Source organism: Catharus ustulatus, chromosome 8, assembly GCF_009819885.2.
Source record: "Catharus ustulatus isolate bCatUst1 chromosome 8, bCatUst1.pri.v2, whole genome shotgun sequence".
Lineage (NCBI taxonomy): Eukaryota > Metazoa > Chordata > Aves > Passeriformes > Turdidae > Catharus > Catharus ustulatus.
Window position 1 is genome coordinate 17,294,399 of NC_046228.1, and position 15,305 is coordinate 17,309,703.

The window sequence follows — 15,305 nt, forward strand, 5'->3', positions numbered from 1 at the left end:
TTAGCACAGATAGTTACTGCAGAATTGAACATGCATCAATTGGAAAAGTATTACAGATCCACAAGGTTGCCAGAAAACATGAAGTGCCCTATCATGTAGTGTGCAGGAGGAACCCTCTCCCTGACTCTGGATGCAGCAGGAGGTTTTTGTACCCAGTGAATCTAAGTGGTGCTGAATGAGTCAGGTAAAGCTTCTGGTGGTGAGCTAAGGATACTTCTGCATCAGGTCAATGATTTCACTGTACACATGCAAAGGTGCATCCAATCCCCAGATGAAATCCAGGTGTGCCCATTCAGGAATCTTCTTGTGATAGATAAGCTTCTTAATTTTGGACAATAAAATGGCTGCATCCTTGGGATCTGCGAGCTGGTCTTGTCCCCCAGTCCATACTGCGGTCGGCACAGTCATCTCTTCTATGTTGTAGAGAGGAGGAGTAGTCTGGAAAACAGTACAGGAGTGAATGCCCAGGAGAGCACAGCAACTGTAAACATTCATTTGGGGCTTTCTTCTGTCACTGCTCAAAATAGAGGTGTCTAAATCAAAGAGGAAAGCAGTTCCCTTGTTTGCCTTTTCTGTCTGTGCTCACAGCGATTACTCAACTGAGAACAGCCAAAAGTAAAACACCTCCTGAGCTAACAAAGAGTTCTTGTTGGGTCTCTGCCCTCTCAAGTGGGAATCTTAGGGTGGGAGCCTGAAACTAGACAGAGATGTCAGGATGCCTCTGGATAAACCCCCATCATGGTCTTTTTGAAGTACTGGTCGGTCCCAGAAGACATGGGCTGGAGGGAAAACACAATGTGCAACAAGGATGAAAAGGATCATGGAATGGATTCTGTAGGAGGAGAGGGAAAGCAGCTTAGGACTCCTGTGTTTGGAAAAGAGACATCAGAGCAAGGACAGGAGACAGGTTTATACAACCACAAATGGTATGAAGAAAGAACACTTTAAGTAATTATCCCAAACACAAAACCCAGAAGGCATCCCTCAACTTTCCAGAAGCAAGCAAATTCAAGGCAAACCAAAGGAAGCTGTGTTTCATGCAAGTCATCATTAAAACATGTAACTTGTAATGACAGGCTGTTGTGGAGACCTAAAGGGGAGGAGGGTCAAGGATGGGATTAGAGTCTTGAATGGAAAAGATACTCCTCAGGGACTGCTTGAGGATTAAGTCCTTCTAGTCCTTTTGTCTCTGGCTTCCAGAATCTAGGGATGGCTGTTAGTTTTCCAGTTTTCCTATTCCTAATGTTGTCATCTGTTTCAGTTACTCTAGTAAACAAGATGTTTTTGTTATTTTCTATGTACTCTTTTTTTCAAAATTAATTTTCTATTTTTTCTGCCCTTACTTCCTCTTATTGCTATTGATCATTTAATGGAAAAGCTTTTCTCTTCCTCTCTCTCCCTCTTTCTTTTAAAATGTATTAAATTTATTATGGCCACTAGTGCTTGCATACTTTCTCTGTTGACTTCCAAACTGAAAAGCAATAATATTTCCATTTACTTATGTCCTACAAATGTGTCTACTCCTACATCCTTGCTCTCTTCCTGTGTGTTTCTGTGCTGTCCAAGGTTGCTTCACCAGAGCATACCTGTTGGTATTTTTCCATGTTCTTCTTTGAACTGCCCCAGTCATAAGCTTGGAACTTCCCCGAGCGGGCCTCCTAAGAGGATGACCAAGAGAAGGGTAGTTATAAAGCCATAATTTGGGAAGTTTGTGTGCTCTTCCCCTGATGAGACTCTGACTCCAATCTAAAGCCCCCACAGAAGCTCTTCAAAGAGCTATGAAAGAGCCAATAGCAAATTTTAAAAGTGTCAAAAAGCGAAAAGGAGTCAAATGTTTTTTTATAACAAAAGTCATTCATGTCTTCTGCAGACAGACCTAAGGATGTTCTTGCAGGCGATTAGTTCAAATTTGTAAAACCACTGTTAACAACTGCTGTCAGCAAGTTCATCTCAGTGTTACTGCCTTGTCCTATTCTTACAGTCGTGTTGCCAACACTCAGCTGTGCGAGTGGTTCCATCTTATGTTTTCTCTTCCCACTCTATTTTGAATACAGAAATTACTATTTTTAGTTCTTCCCCTTCTTGGCTTTACCTACAGTATGGGTTGCTTCTACTCTGAGAGACACCCTCATCAGAATCTTAGTATTGAAATTCTGTTAGCTCCCTCAGTTGTAGTAACAGTAAGGACAACAAAGACTTTGGAGTATTATTTCTGCATATTTGTGCTAGCAGTCTGTGGTTAGATGCTGAATTCCATCTGAGTCAATTTGCAGAATTCCTCCCACTCTGCTTTTGTAACCATTTTTCTTTACAGGTCTAGGTCATGGTTACAAAAACAATTTTTCAAACCTACTATCTAATGCAAGCTCACAACCAAAAGTATAATTTTATTTTGAGTAAGTGCCTGTGCAGATGTCACTCAAACATATCTGTGTGCTTGTTTTGCTGAAAAGGGCACGAACACTCCTGCAAACTCTGTGTGCTCGCAGCTGCTTCCTGCCCGTGGTGCTGCCAGGAACCTGCCTCACTCCAGAGGCTCCTCCGAGGGAACTCTTTGGATCCTCAGAGTGGGAGCCCAAAAACAGAAAGGCAGGTCCCACCAGCACTGCTGCTGAAGAGGTGCTATGGTAGTACCTGGTAGGTAAGAGAAATAAACATTCTACTAAATAAAGCATTTATTTTTTTATGGTTCTATTGCTGTCCAGACACTGACAGCCTTGAAAACGAGAGAAGAAACTACATTTTACTATTAAAACGTGACAATGTATGTGGCAGCCTAAATCCTGCTCATTCCTTGACACCACATTGGAAACATGACTAATTCCTCAAGGTACCTGCAGAACTGTGGACATAATTTATAAGGGGTGCTGGATACACAATAAGAAGAGTGATGAGTACACCTGCACACATGGCTTCCAGCCTACATATTTTTACTCAAATGCAGCACTTCATTGTTGGCTTCAAGTGTACCTGTATCACATAGGGCATCTCTATCCTGCTGGCAAAAGAAGGAGCAATGAAAATAGTGTTCTGAACTGAGGTTTCAGTTGCAATCCACAAGTTGCATGTGTTTCCAAGAAGTTGGCAATGCTTCACAGCTGGTTATCTCTGTACCTGTCTACTCAGCTCGAGGTGAGTACCTGTTTTGTCTTTGTGGGGTTTGCTCATACCTGACTCCAGTGGACTATGTTCTGCACAGAAGTTCCAGCAGAGGTTTGGGCAATATACACATTGATTCGGTTCTGAAAGAGAATATTCAGTGAGGATTCTTTTCTTCTATGCAGATGTACATCAAAACATATGCTACAGCAGTGCCATGTATCAATAAAACCAACAGAAATTGGAGTGGCATGATTGGAGACTCCCTCAGATCTACTTCACATGTGGCAGTGTGTCAGATTAGGAGTAGCACTGAAAGAGCAACCCCTAACCAGAACATCCTCCAAGATGACTGAGAAAATAAAACAATCTACAGGTGAGAAGGCATGAATAGAAAGCCCCCAATCTCTGTGGTGTTTTTCAGAATTCTGTATCAGATTCTGCGTAAGAGAGGATCGCTGTTGGACAGAAAAGCAAAGGGAAATGCAATTTTCTAATGAATGCACAAATATTTGGAATAAAAGACACTCTAACACTGCAGGGGTTTCTTAGCAAGCTGCTGTGTGATCTTTCCTCTGTGAACACTTTCTGAGGCACTTTTTGAAAAATGATGGAGCAAAATTTTGACTCCCAGGCGATCTGACCTACAGCTGGACATATCATCAGGTATGCCCAGGTATGTCCCAGTACTCTCCTACTCTGATGGTCCAAGGCTTGGAGAATGAGGGCAATGAGGAATATGTGTGTTCCTTTCTGTGTTGCAAAGAGAAAACATAAAGGAAGTAGGCTTTTTATTTCTTTTTTTTTTCAGATATGTGAAATATCTCTGATGAGACCTGTAGCCACAGTATGGACCGCAGTGTGGTGCCCTGAGTGAGGTGTGTCAGGAGGCAGACTGTAGAATCTGGGGGGGCTCTGAGCAGCTGTCAGCTATAGAACTGGTGCCAAACTCTTCTGAGGGGAGAGGCAGTGGTTCCCTGCTAGACACAGGGCAATCAGCAGATACTGCTGTCCAGTTGTGGGGACCGCTCCCTGCAATGTGGTACTCAAAGAAATCCAGGATTCACACTGCAGGATAGAAGGTGAATTTGGGGAACATAAGCTTAAACTCCCAGTAGAGCTGGAAAAAGTTATACATACCACATCAATGTTTTTCAGGTTACAGCCACCCAGATTGAAGAAGACACTTCTACAAAGCCTGGCAAAAGCTCGGTGGCTGCAGACAGGGGCTATTATCCTTGTCAGGCACTCAGTCTCGGGGAGGAACTCTCTGTTGCCAAGCATACCCTGTGAAATACAAAGGTGACAATAATTTAGCAATGTACACACTTCTCCAGCAATTTCAGTGGTTCTTACTCGCCTTTTCCCGTTTGTCAGATGATGTTCCCACAAATAAGTGAGAAATTACTTGGTTTTCCATTGCATCAACCTGCTTGGGCATTACTCAATCTGGGTTACATCACTCATAATGAAGAGATATGTTAAATGTTATCTCCAATTCGCAGTTTAAGCTTTTATATCAGTTGTGGCTTTGCCTGGAGGAATCTTGGAGACCTTTGAGGATCTCCATCTTTGTGCATCTCTGGGTGACCTGTCCCCAAGCTGAGCTGTTGTCTTGGACTGAAAGCTTTTCTTATTGCCCTGTGTGAACTTTCGAAGGTCTCACCACAAGGTAAACCTGCCCGCATGCAAATGAGTTGATTTCACAAAGCCCTGTACTTTCTATTTGTCCATTTTAAGAGCTGAACAAACGAGTATATGGCTAAACAGTGGAAACCAAGATACCACACACCCTAAGCATTTTTTCAGGAAGGTAGAGGAGTTTTGTTGCTGGGCTTTTAGCATACTTAATAGCAGTGACAGGTGCCAGTGCAAAGTAGAGCTTGATTTTTTGAGCCAGCTCTGGCATTGTTGAAAATGCAATGAAAGCTGAAAAAAAAAAAAAAAAAAGAGGAGTTAAAACCTCATCATTTTAACATTAGATTGTTTTTAGTATTAATATATGATACTCTGCACTTTCAATTTATAAGCAAGCTTGTTAGTTGTTCAGAGACTGTGGTCCAGCCTAAATTTATATGCAATCCCTCTTCTCCTTAAGTTACCAGTTTGTAGGTTTTTTTCCCTATTCAGAGAAATTTCTCTTTCTATATTTTCCAGACTTGATTAATCATAGATGTACATTTTTTATGTACATTCATATATTTCTTATTCTATTGGGAGGAAAAGTAGTTTTTCTTCTGGTCAATCCAATTTTGTATTTTCTTTTTTCATGTGAACATCTGGTCCAAACTGGCCAACTTCTCTTTCTGTACTCTCATCTTCCTGTTTTGTTTATTTTGGTGAACTGACCAGCAGCTGTTGGGCACACCCTTGCATCTTAAATAGAAACAATTTGAATGGGCCACACACAACAATTTTCAGTATAATTCTTAGTTGACAGATTTCCAGCAGCAATACATTAGATCCATTATGCTTCATTATCTTTATAATAAATTTTAAATGACTACATGTTGAAATTGCTTACACTAACACAGTATTTCACAACTACAAAGCGTGAATGAAAACTCCACATACATTTGTTAACTCAGTATCTTAAATCACATTTTACTCCTGTTTTCCCAAAGAATTCCTCTCTCATGTGTAACTTACCAATGGTAGTACCTTGTGAATAGCCAATATAGTACAACTTTTCCTGTCCTGTTTTCTCCAAAATGAAATTTATTGCCGCTGGAAGATCAAACTTTGCCATCTCATCAAAACTGCAGGCAGGATATTGAAAGAGAGGCATGCATAAATTAAAAAACACACTTTAAATTGAATTCACATTTTTACTAATAGCTTGTCAGCAAAGAAACAGTCTGACTGATTTAGTGAATCATTCAATTGTTCTTTGTTTTTCTGGCGCTGGATACGGAAGATACTACTCGAGATTTTTGGGTTATTGCATTACACAGGCTGGTGTAATACAATACTAGCTACTTTCCAAGTAGCTGCCAAAACTGGCTCCAGGGCTGAGGAACAGCTCGGATATGGCCAGTGCAGGTTGCTCTGACTTGTGCTGCAGCTATGCCTCTAGTCTGAAGAACCTGTTAAAGCAGTAATTAAAGTTGTCTCCATCACTATTGCAGTTCACAAGCTTTTATAGGGGCACCTCAGCAAAAGTCAATGTAAAGAATGCTTATTAAAAAGCAGCACATGTAAATCCCTGATTTAGCCTGCTGAAAGAGATATATAAGGATGGGCAGTGGATATCCCCTTCAGTGGTTCTGTCTACCTGAAAGCCCAGAATTCATCTTGATCAACAGAATACTTTTGATGTTTTCTTGACCAGCGATTCCCTCTGCTATTTCCCATCCAAACATCAAATCCAGCATCAGCTAGTAGGAAGCCCAAGCTGTTGTTGGGCTGGTTTGTGACCCAGTTACTAGCATCTCCCAATAATCCATGCTGGAGAAACACAGCAGGTCTTGAAGCTGAAAAAGAAAGTAAAATCAAAACAGTTTATAATTGCTTCTATCTTTTCATTTCCTGGTTGTTCAGAGACATTATTGTCTCATATTCAATATTGAGATTTTTTTCCTGAGTCAACAAAATTTAAGAACAAAACCCCTCTTTCTGTGAGAGACAACTTCTAAGCTTCTGAAAGAATTTATGGAAATATCTGCCTGACACCAGAGCAAACTAACTTGGCACCCTCTGGTCATTGTTTTTACAGCTCAGACACATCAGCTTGAGATCCTCAACACTGATACAGAGATGAAGGTGTGGGACTGTTTTCAGAGGTTTCCTTTACCCAAAATATGAATCAGACACTGATACTAACCAGGTGTAAGCACAAGCAAAGCAAAATTAGAAGCTGGAAAAGCTTTTGCAAAACAGACTGATTAAGCAACCTTTATCCTACTTTTATTTTTTTAAAGTTTTATTCATCAACTCTTACTAGGAAGCATATGCTTCATATTATGGTGGATTTTTATTATAAAGAGTTGTGCTTGACATTAATTCTGTAGATCTTGCAGGTTGTTCAGGCCAGCCAGAACTCTCTGCTACAGTTTCACTCATGTATACAAGCTTTGGTGGATGTTTTAAAAATACAAGTTATCTCTTTTGAGAATATGCCCTATCTAGACTGGTAGTGTGTTATATTAAATAACTGTACCTGGGCTTCCTTGATTCTGAGTACCATAAGGGATTCTGTTAATGGTAATGATATAACCATCTTCTGTCACCACCTCATACTCCTCACTGGGGTACCCTTTGTAAGTAACGAGCTCATTCTAGGAGAGAAGGTACAGATCCATTTACTTGCACAAGTCCATTTCACATATCATAAGACAGCCACAATGAAGAAATGTTAGAATGCAGCTACAGCTGGGGATTTACCCTACATGCTTTAAGCATCAGAATGTATGCAACCCTAAAGCAACAAATTACCTTTTGTCTTTATATTATGTCTAGGGGTTTATTACCCAGTTAAAATATGTCGTATAACACCTGTGTTGCACTCCTACCACACAATCATCACAAGCCCTTGCATTCTGGTGGTATAAGAATCCCTGTAAGCTCAAGCTTATGAGCTGAGATGAGGTGTGTGGCTGAGACAAGGAGCTGTCTGGTTGCAATGCTTCTGATTTACTTCCATACAGCCTGGAACCATCTTATTTAAACTGCCTTCAGAGAAATCCAGACAGCTTCACAGCTATGGTTTGGTGAGCAGCATAGATGCAGTGAGCACTGCTGAAAAGCTGACTGCATTATGAGGAGAAAAAGATCAGTCATTTGCATAGGGAAGGGATTTGTATAGCTGCAAGGGAATTCCCTAGCACAGCCCATCTTAAGCTCAGGAGTAAATATTAGTTTTGACCTGTAATGTTCCCTCTGTTTTGTTACAAAAGAGGATTGGTTTTTATAACTTGTACTCAGAGAATTACTCAATGTATTTTGCCATGCAGGACAGAACCCCCAAGATTTTAACAAACAACGAAAGACCTAAGCAAGCTTGCTTAGCAAGAGGTGTTTTTCTGAAAAGCTGGCCATTTCTGGTCACCACTAGTTGTTTGTAGACTTCACTGCTGATGAAATGTTGACATTCCAGATAGTCATTCTTTCAGACAGGCAGGTTGTGCCAGCAATTGCAATCTGGTAACCGATACCTAAAAGGAAATGAAGTCTGGAGATTTACTCTTTGCTTTAATTTCTGTCAGAGAGAAGATGGGCTGTTACACATGCAGGCAGAAGAGAACAGGAGATAAAGCAGTAGTATATACAATGGCTAGAGAGGACAGGTTAAATAAAGGCAGCTTGTCTACCCTGCTATTTCTAACACCTAGAAACCCCTCTGCTCTCCGTCATGTGTAATATTCATTCTCAGGTCACTCCATCAACCAACTTACAATACTCATAAAGGCTTCAGGATCCAAAGCTCTCTTCATTCTTCTCAGTTCTTCTGAATATGTAACTCCCTGAAACAAATATGTCACAGCAACAAACAGCCATATCTTCTTCCTGCAAAATCCAATATATTCATTGTCAGTAGTCTTCCCTGCACTTGCAATCCAGACAGGTTCTGTACTTTTCTGATCAGGAAAGTGCTGTCTAATAATAAATGCAGCCAGTCTGGTACTCCCTACTTGTTAATTAAATGGAACAAAGCTGACTTCAAACACCTACCTGAGGGGTTTGGACTGAATGCTAAGGTTTGGACTAGAATGGTGCCCTTGATCAAGGCAAAAGTATCAATGAATCCAAGAAAAGAAGCAAAGCTTCTGGAGAAATAAACTTCACTCATTTGCCTGAGAAGTAGGTCACTGGCATTACCATACCATGTATTTGATCTGTAGGTGAATTTGGAAACATTTCTGGCTAACTCTGTGAAACACTGAGTTACTGGGTAACCTATAAGTAAATCAATCAGCGTCACAAGAAGCTTTTCCACTTTTCAGGGGGGAGATAACCAAGTTGATGGATAATTAGTGGAAAAAAGTAAAACCAATTGCAAATAAAAAAATATTTATCATTTAATTAAAAACTTAGGAACCTAAATAAAGGAGTTCTTAACAGCTGCAAAATTTATAAAAACCTGCTTAACGACAAAATTTATCCACTCCATGGGATGAGGATGGATAAAGGAAAATAACCCTTTGCTAAATGTAATGCTAGGTAGAGGCGGAGTGCAGGGACATCCAGTTTTGTTAAGCAAAAAAGGACAAATAAACCTGGGAAGTAGCTGTCCTGCTTAGATACACACATAGCAGTTCCACTGTCTGTGAAAAGCTACATACTCTTGACTCAAAGAAAATGCAGTATTTGTATTAGCATCTTCTCTACACAATTTAATCCCTCAGGGGCCACACCTAAACTTCTGTTGTCCCGGCAATAGATCTTTCAGTCAGACTGATTCAGACAAAAAATCTATTGCATTTATTGTTTTCATAATCAAGAAGACTTAAACTATTTTTCTCCAAAAAAAAATATGAGCAGCATTTTTTTTTCTTCTCGCAGAACAACAATTTATACACTAACTCCCTAGCACTACATTCTAGTACAGTCTGTGTGTTGAAAATATTTAACTCCTTTTGTAGAAAAAGGGGCATTTAGAAACGTTTGTTTTACTGAGCTAGCACCATTTCTTTTGGTTGAAAGTCACCACTTTCTGATTCTCTCACTTGCCATCTCACTTCTCATACCTCTTCAGCTATCCCAGAGTTACCTAAATTCAGCCAGGTGAGCCAGGCCTGAATCTCCTTAGTCAAAAGGAATCTTGCAAGAAATAGCCATACTTTCACCTGCTTACAAGCAAAACAACACAACGAAATGCATTTGTTCCCAAATAGTAAAGCAACTCCTCAAGTTCGGGTTTCATCCCGTCTTTTGCAGCTCCCATGAAGCCTTCACCAGTTTTGGATCATAAATTAATCAAAGCATCACTGACCTTGTGCCCAGAGTCATGTGTTTGGCTGAGCAGATGTCTGCAGAAGAATGAAAACTCAATTCCTGGCTGTTTGGAAGCGGTGCTGGCAGTGAAAGGATGGTCATGCACTGTTTTTTTCCCCAATCATGCAGTAACTCGACAATAAGCCTCTGTTTCTTTCCCACTACTCATTCCTTCTACTATCACTTCAGCTTCTCCCTGATGCAGCACCAGAGAGGGGTGACTCCTTTTATTCCCAAACCTCATGCTTTTCAGCTCCTTAGCCACCACAGCTATAACAAGGCTCTTCTACTATCACAGATTGTTGGATTTTTAAGGAGAATACCAGCCTCTGTAGAGTGGCAGAACAGGAACAGGAATTTTGAAAACAAATACGTTCATAGATATACCTTATCATATCTAATGAAATTGTCAATAGGCTGCAACAATTTTCTCTTTTACTAACAATCTACCAATTCCAGCTTCCCATGTCATCTGGAAAGGAAAGAAGGAACTCTGATACCTCTACAGATGTTAATGCACATATTTTTATTTTATTTTTAATGCTTTTGTTGCTGTTCCATAATTATACGTTACTGCTGGAGTGGCTTCAGGAGATTTTCCTCCATTTATATTTCATCTCTTAAATGGCCATAGAATTGAATGGATAGTCCCTAAATGAATAGTTATGAAACCAGAAGGCTTTTCTGTAACCTGTATGGACTCAGAAAACATTGCTGAGATGAGCACACTTGTGTCAGTGGTCTCAAGCATACTCTGAGTGGGCCAGAATTGTTCAGCAGAGGAAATTAGGTAGAGTTGAATAGAGAGTCCAGACAGGTCCTTTCTAAGGCATTCAGGACAGTGACCTTTTCAAGTTTCTTCTTTGTGTGGAGGACAAGCCCCATGCAGCCGTGTTTCACCATGAGTGGTGTCCTCACTACAACAATACAAGCTCTGCAGAAGTGAGGACTTATTTTTATTTTTTTTTCACTTGTGTACTCTGGTATAAAGTTGGTGGGTTTTTCATTCGGCATATTCCAGGTATTTTTAAATCTTGAAACTAATTATTTTTTCTTGTTTAGTTCTCAATTTCTATTCTTCAAAATATTCTTTCTGTCTCGCAAATACTGTTCATCCACATAGAACAGATCAGACTTAACAGTGAGATGAACATTGACCAAGGTTTTGGGCAGTATTTGATATTTCTATTTATATTATAGCATTCATGCTTTCTTCTTGCAGTGCTGCCTGTGGTTAGGATCAGAAATATTCAATATATCCTCAGAAGTTATTTTCTTTAATATTAACGGATCAGAGAGAAAAACGAAAGAAAATCTCAGGAGAAGACCTTTTCCTACAAGACTTGTTATCAGGCCTTCAAAGCGAAATAGAAACATCTGAGTTCGGCTTCTGGCAGCAAATTAGGAGAGGAAATGATTTTCAAAGAGCTGGTTTAGAACATGGAGTGTTTTCAAATATTGATTCTACACATGGGATGGGACTTTTTAATGAATCTTCTCATTATTTCCTTTATACACTTGATGTTCTTTCATGTTTCCTGTAAGAAAAGCAGGTTTCCACCATTTCAAAATCTCAGTGTCTTTTGAAGCTCGACAAGAATTTCATCAGTGAACTGTTTAAATGTGTACTTGCCTTTGAGTACCTCATGCTATTCCAAGTCATTAAGATGTGCTATTAACTCACTGTGAACAAAGCCAGTTTCATTCTTTAGAGCAAAACAATGCTCCAATAACAAAAAGCTCACTAAAACATTGCATAAACATGGCATAATCCCATAAATAGCAAATGACTGGATAAAGTCATTGCAGGCAGTATGTGTTTGAAGTGAGTGTATGAGATGGGCAAAGAAGGTGAACTAGGGTGAGTGTTGGGCTGATTTTTTTAAAAAACACAGACATGCACACTCTTTTGTCAGGTTTATAAACTCATAAATTGTCAGGTTTCAGTGGAAGTTACTCACAGTGTAATCAGGTATGGAATTCAGTAGAAATGCTTAAAGGTTGAGATGTTGCTGTCAGAGTTGTGGCTGCATCTTCACAAGTGTGGTCATATGTAAATGAACTTTAAACTGGTCGGTCTAGGTGCCCTTATGTAAGTAAGTGCCTTTATATAAATTGTTCATTCTCAGTTTATGAAGCCTCAACTCTCTCCAGTGTTTTTTATGGATAAAGCCCCCATCAATTTACAGAATATAATCCCTAGCTTTTTTGTGTTTTCTGTAAACTCTTTGCTCTCTCCATTCCCTCCTGCTCAATTGGACCTGGCTCTGGAAATGACTTAGGAATGGAAGATATTTTTATAAAGCTGAATATAGCAGTTCATCATGGATCAAGTATGTCCTTTTGGCTTCTTCATGCAGCTAGTGAACGTGGTTATCAGAAATGTTTGGCTATTTTAAGTATGTTAAGGAGGGCCTCTAAGGGGAGGTATGCTTTAGTGAGAGACAGACTTGTTTTTGTGGAAGTTGCCATCCAGGAGTCTCCAAGGGAACGCATAGCAGCAAAAACAGAAGGATCCCCTCGTGCACTCATATGGCTTTAAAAACATTTCATGTCATAATGGTGCAAACAGCTCCTTCCTGAGAGAGAGAAAAACACTGAGAACCAAGCACAGGGTCTAACAGTGTGGTCTCCACTGAATCCCTGGGACAACACCTGCTTCCCAGCAGCATGCAACATCTGCCCTCAGCCACCCACCCCATGCTGCTGCCTTGGCTGGAGTGCTGCTGGCCTCCAGCACAGGCACGTTTTGGGGGTGAAGGCAGACCCTCAGAAGCACAAAGCACCAGTGAGAACAGGCACTGCTTGGGTCAGAGATTCTTCTCAGCTCTGTCAGGCCTGCAAAAATATTTCTGGTGGTCATCACCAAGGTCAGTGGACTTGCCTGGGGTCACCAGCAACCGGGCTGAGTGGCACAGTATTTGTAAGTTATGAGTGAGGTAGCTCTGCATTGGCACTTAGATAATTATGAATCTTCCGTGTGACGAAGGTGAAATAAGAAGTGTCCAAAGGAAGGGCTCATGAGGGACAGAGGGCTGCATGCCTGGCTGGGCTGCTCACCCTGCTGATGCCTTGTCTGGAAATGTCCCAGGCAGCACTGCCCTCCTGCTCAAGTGCCAGTCACCTACAGAAGGGGCAGCTGCACATGAAGAGCTCAGCACCAGCCTGTCTGTTAACTTATCCAAGGAAAATGCAACTTGTGAAAAGAGCAATTATTTCCATAATAGTTTCTGGCTGATGCTGAGGTATGTGAAATGTATGCAAGTCAGGATTTCTTCACCTCCGAGGGTGGATGAAGTCTGTGTTGCAATTTATGAGTTTTGTATTGTTCAAATTGTTTTGCCTCACAATGTGCAGACAATTATTTTTTTATCCTTCTGCTAATTTTGTAGTAATGTATAGAGCAGTACCTTTTCATCCCCACAGATATCAATTATATCAACTATAATTAGTGATGAAAGGAATTTACACATCTGCCTACACATATGCAAAGCTGAAAATTACATATGCTTTATTTGTCTTGCACTTGTTGCTAAATGAAAGTCTTGGGAGTGTGAGTTGAAATCCTCTGGCAGAAGAACTGGCACCAGCAGGAGCAGGGTGCAGGTGTTGCACTCAGTGTGCAGCAGTCTCCTGGTGAGCATGGGCCATTGAGCTCTGGTAAGCACAGACTGAAGAAATCTCTGGTCAGCTTTGTGCTGCCATCAGCAGCACCTTCCCAGCTGTTTTTAGGGGTCAAAGGGACTGTGGGCAGAGAGCCTTCGGTTTTTCTTAATCCTAAGGATTAAAGGGGTTTGCTCTGGGGAAGAAGGAAGGTGCTGGGAAGGTTAGAGACATTGTCTCCCATTCAGATTGGGATTTTTGCATACCTGTAATGGGGCTGAGTGGGGGCTGAGTTAGCAGTATCCCAGAGTGAGCTGGGACCTCTATTTCTCTTCTCATGGACACTTTTCTCCTTGCCTTCTTTCTGCTGGAAAATTCTCATCAAATATGAATTCCATTACTAATCACCTCCATCGTGGCTTGTTCATTCTTTTCATGCATTAAAACCAACTTCCCCCTAACTTCTGCTATGGCAGCAGGTTAGACAGTCACAGACCTGTCTTTCCAAATTGTAAAGCACTTATTTTTTCGCTTGTGTCTTTATACATTGCAGGAATTTCTTCTGAAACAGCAAAGCTTTTGCTGACTCATAGATCTGTTCATTTGCCTTTAAAAAGTGAAGATACAGTTACCAATACCAACTAATGCTTTGCTCCGAACATCAGCATTAATTTTCCCACATGAAATAATCTGCTGTAAACAATGAAAAATGAAATATACAGTAATTGTAAAATTAAGATGATTACTTTGTTCTTAGGATGTAGAATATCGTTTTGAACTTTTGTAAGGGAAAAGGAACATGATCAAAGTATTTTAACCTTAGCTATAGAAATGCACTTTAAATAGAAAAGCTGCTTATCAAATATAGTCTGTGTTTTCAATTGAAGCTTTCCCTTATAAAGACAAAATTTGCCTGCTGACCCCAAAGTGATACTTTCCAAACCAAACGAAGAACCTACATGTTCTATTTTACTTATGTCAACAAAATGTTTCATACTCTTGCTACGTGAAGGAACTTCTAAAACGTTCGTGCCAACGCATAGTTCCACAACATTGCACAGAGGACAAATGAAACTTATGGACCTCTTTCAAGCTCTGCTCCACTGAATGTTCCACGAGACACCAAAAGCTTTCATTAAACAAGGGAGCATTCTTTCACGAAGACAAACATTATCAGAAAAGGGCATAATTCTTACCATCCCCAAAGAAGTCCATGTCTTTTTGATGATCAGGATGACCTCTTTGCTTTGGAAGCATTTTCTGAAGGTCTTGAGGCAGGAAGATCCCTTTGCAGAGGGGTCTCGTGGCTGTTCCGCACCCCTGGAGCAGACAGTAGTGGCCATCTGAAAAGTAGCCAGTTCCCAAGGTCTGTGTAAGAGACTGTGACCCTCTCTGCAAGTGGGACTGTCAATCTGCAGGGCAGAGGCTCCAACACTGGAGGAGAACAGTGTTGGAAAACTGAAAAACTGGTTACTTGTATTTTCCTTTTGAAAATTAGTCAGGTCTTCATTGTCCAAAAAGCTGTGGTGTGGTGATACTCAGGCTGATTCTGTTCTGATCTGGTAGCATCCCTGCAGAGCAGCGCACAGGGGTACCAGCTAAGACCTGGTCCTGGCAGCATCACTTTTAGGGTCTGTACCCCTTGCACTGCGCCCTGTCCCTCAGCTGGC

General features: G+C 40.7%; 1 protein-coding gene across 2 annotated transcripts; it reads right to left on the reverse strand.

Moving 5' to 3' along the window:
* Window positions 1–10,254, reverse strand: LOC116999826 (lipase member M-like). Of its 2 annotated transcripts, none has more exons than XM_033066825.2 (10): window positions 10,031–10,254; window positions 8,493–8,604; window positions 7,259–7,376; window positions 6,374–6,572; window positions 5,761–5,858; window positions 4,892–5,028; window positions 4,240–4,386; window positions 3,171–3,242; window positions 1,587–1,658; window positions 1–438 (listed from the first exon to the last, which is right to left on the reverse strand). In XM_033066825.2, exons 1-10 carry the CDS (start codon window positions 10,132–10,134, stop codon window positions 205–207), a joined length of 1,293 nt encoding a protein of 430 aa, XP_032922716.1. In that variant the 5' UTR covers window positions 10,135–10,254; the 3' UTR covers window positions 1–204. The 2 variants fall into 2 exon arrangements, with proteins under 2 accessions (XP_032922716.1, XP_032922715.1); XM_033066824.2 differs by having other exon boundaries at window positions 5,749–5,858; window positions 10,031–10,252.
* Between the last annotated feature and the right edge of the window lie 5,051 nt (window positions 10,255–15,305).

Bases quoted from the DNA above. Each gene is read 5' to 3' on its own strand.
- LOC116999826 (XM_033066824.2), bottom strand. From the start codon at position 10,134: ATGACCATCCTTTCACTGCCAGCACCGCTTCCAAACAGCCAGGAATTG. The intron at 3,243-4,239 runs GTATGTATAACT...ATTCTCTTTCAG, and splicing joins ACCTGAAAAACATTGATGTG to AACCGAATCAATGTGTATAT. The intron at 1,659-3,170 runs GTATGAGCAAAC...TCATCCTCTTAG, and splicing joins ACATAGTCCACTGGAGTCAG to GAGGCCCGCTCGGGGAAGTT.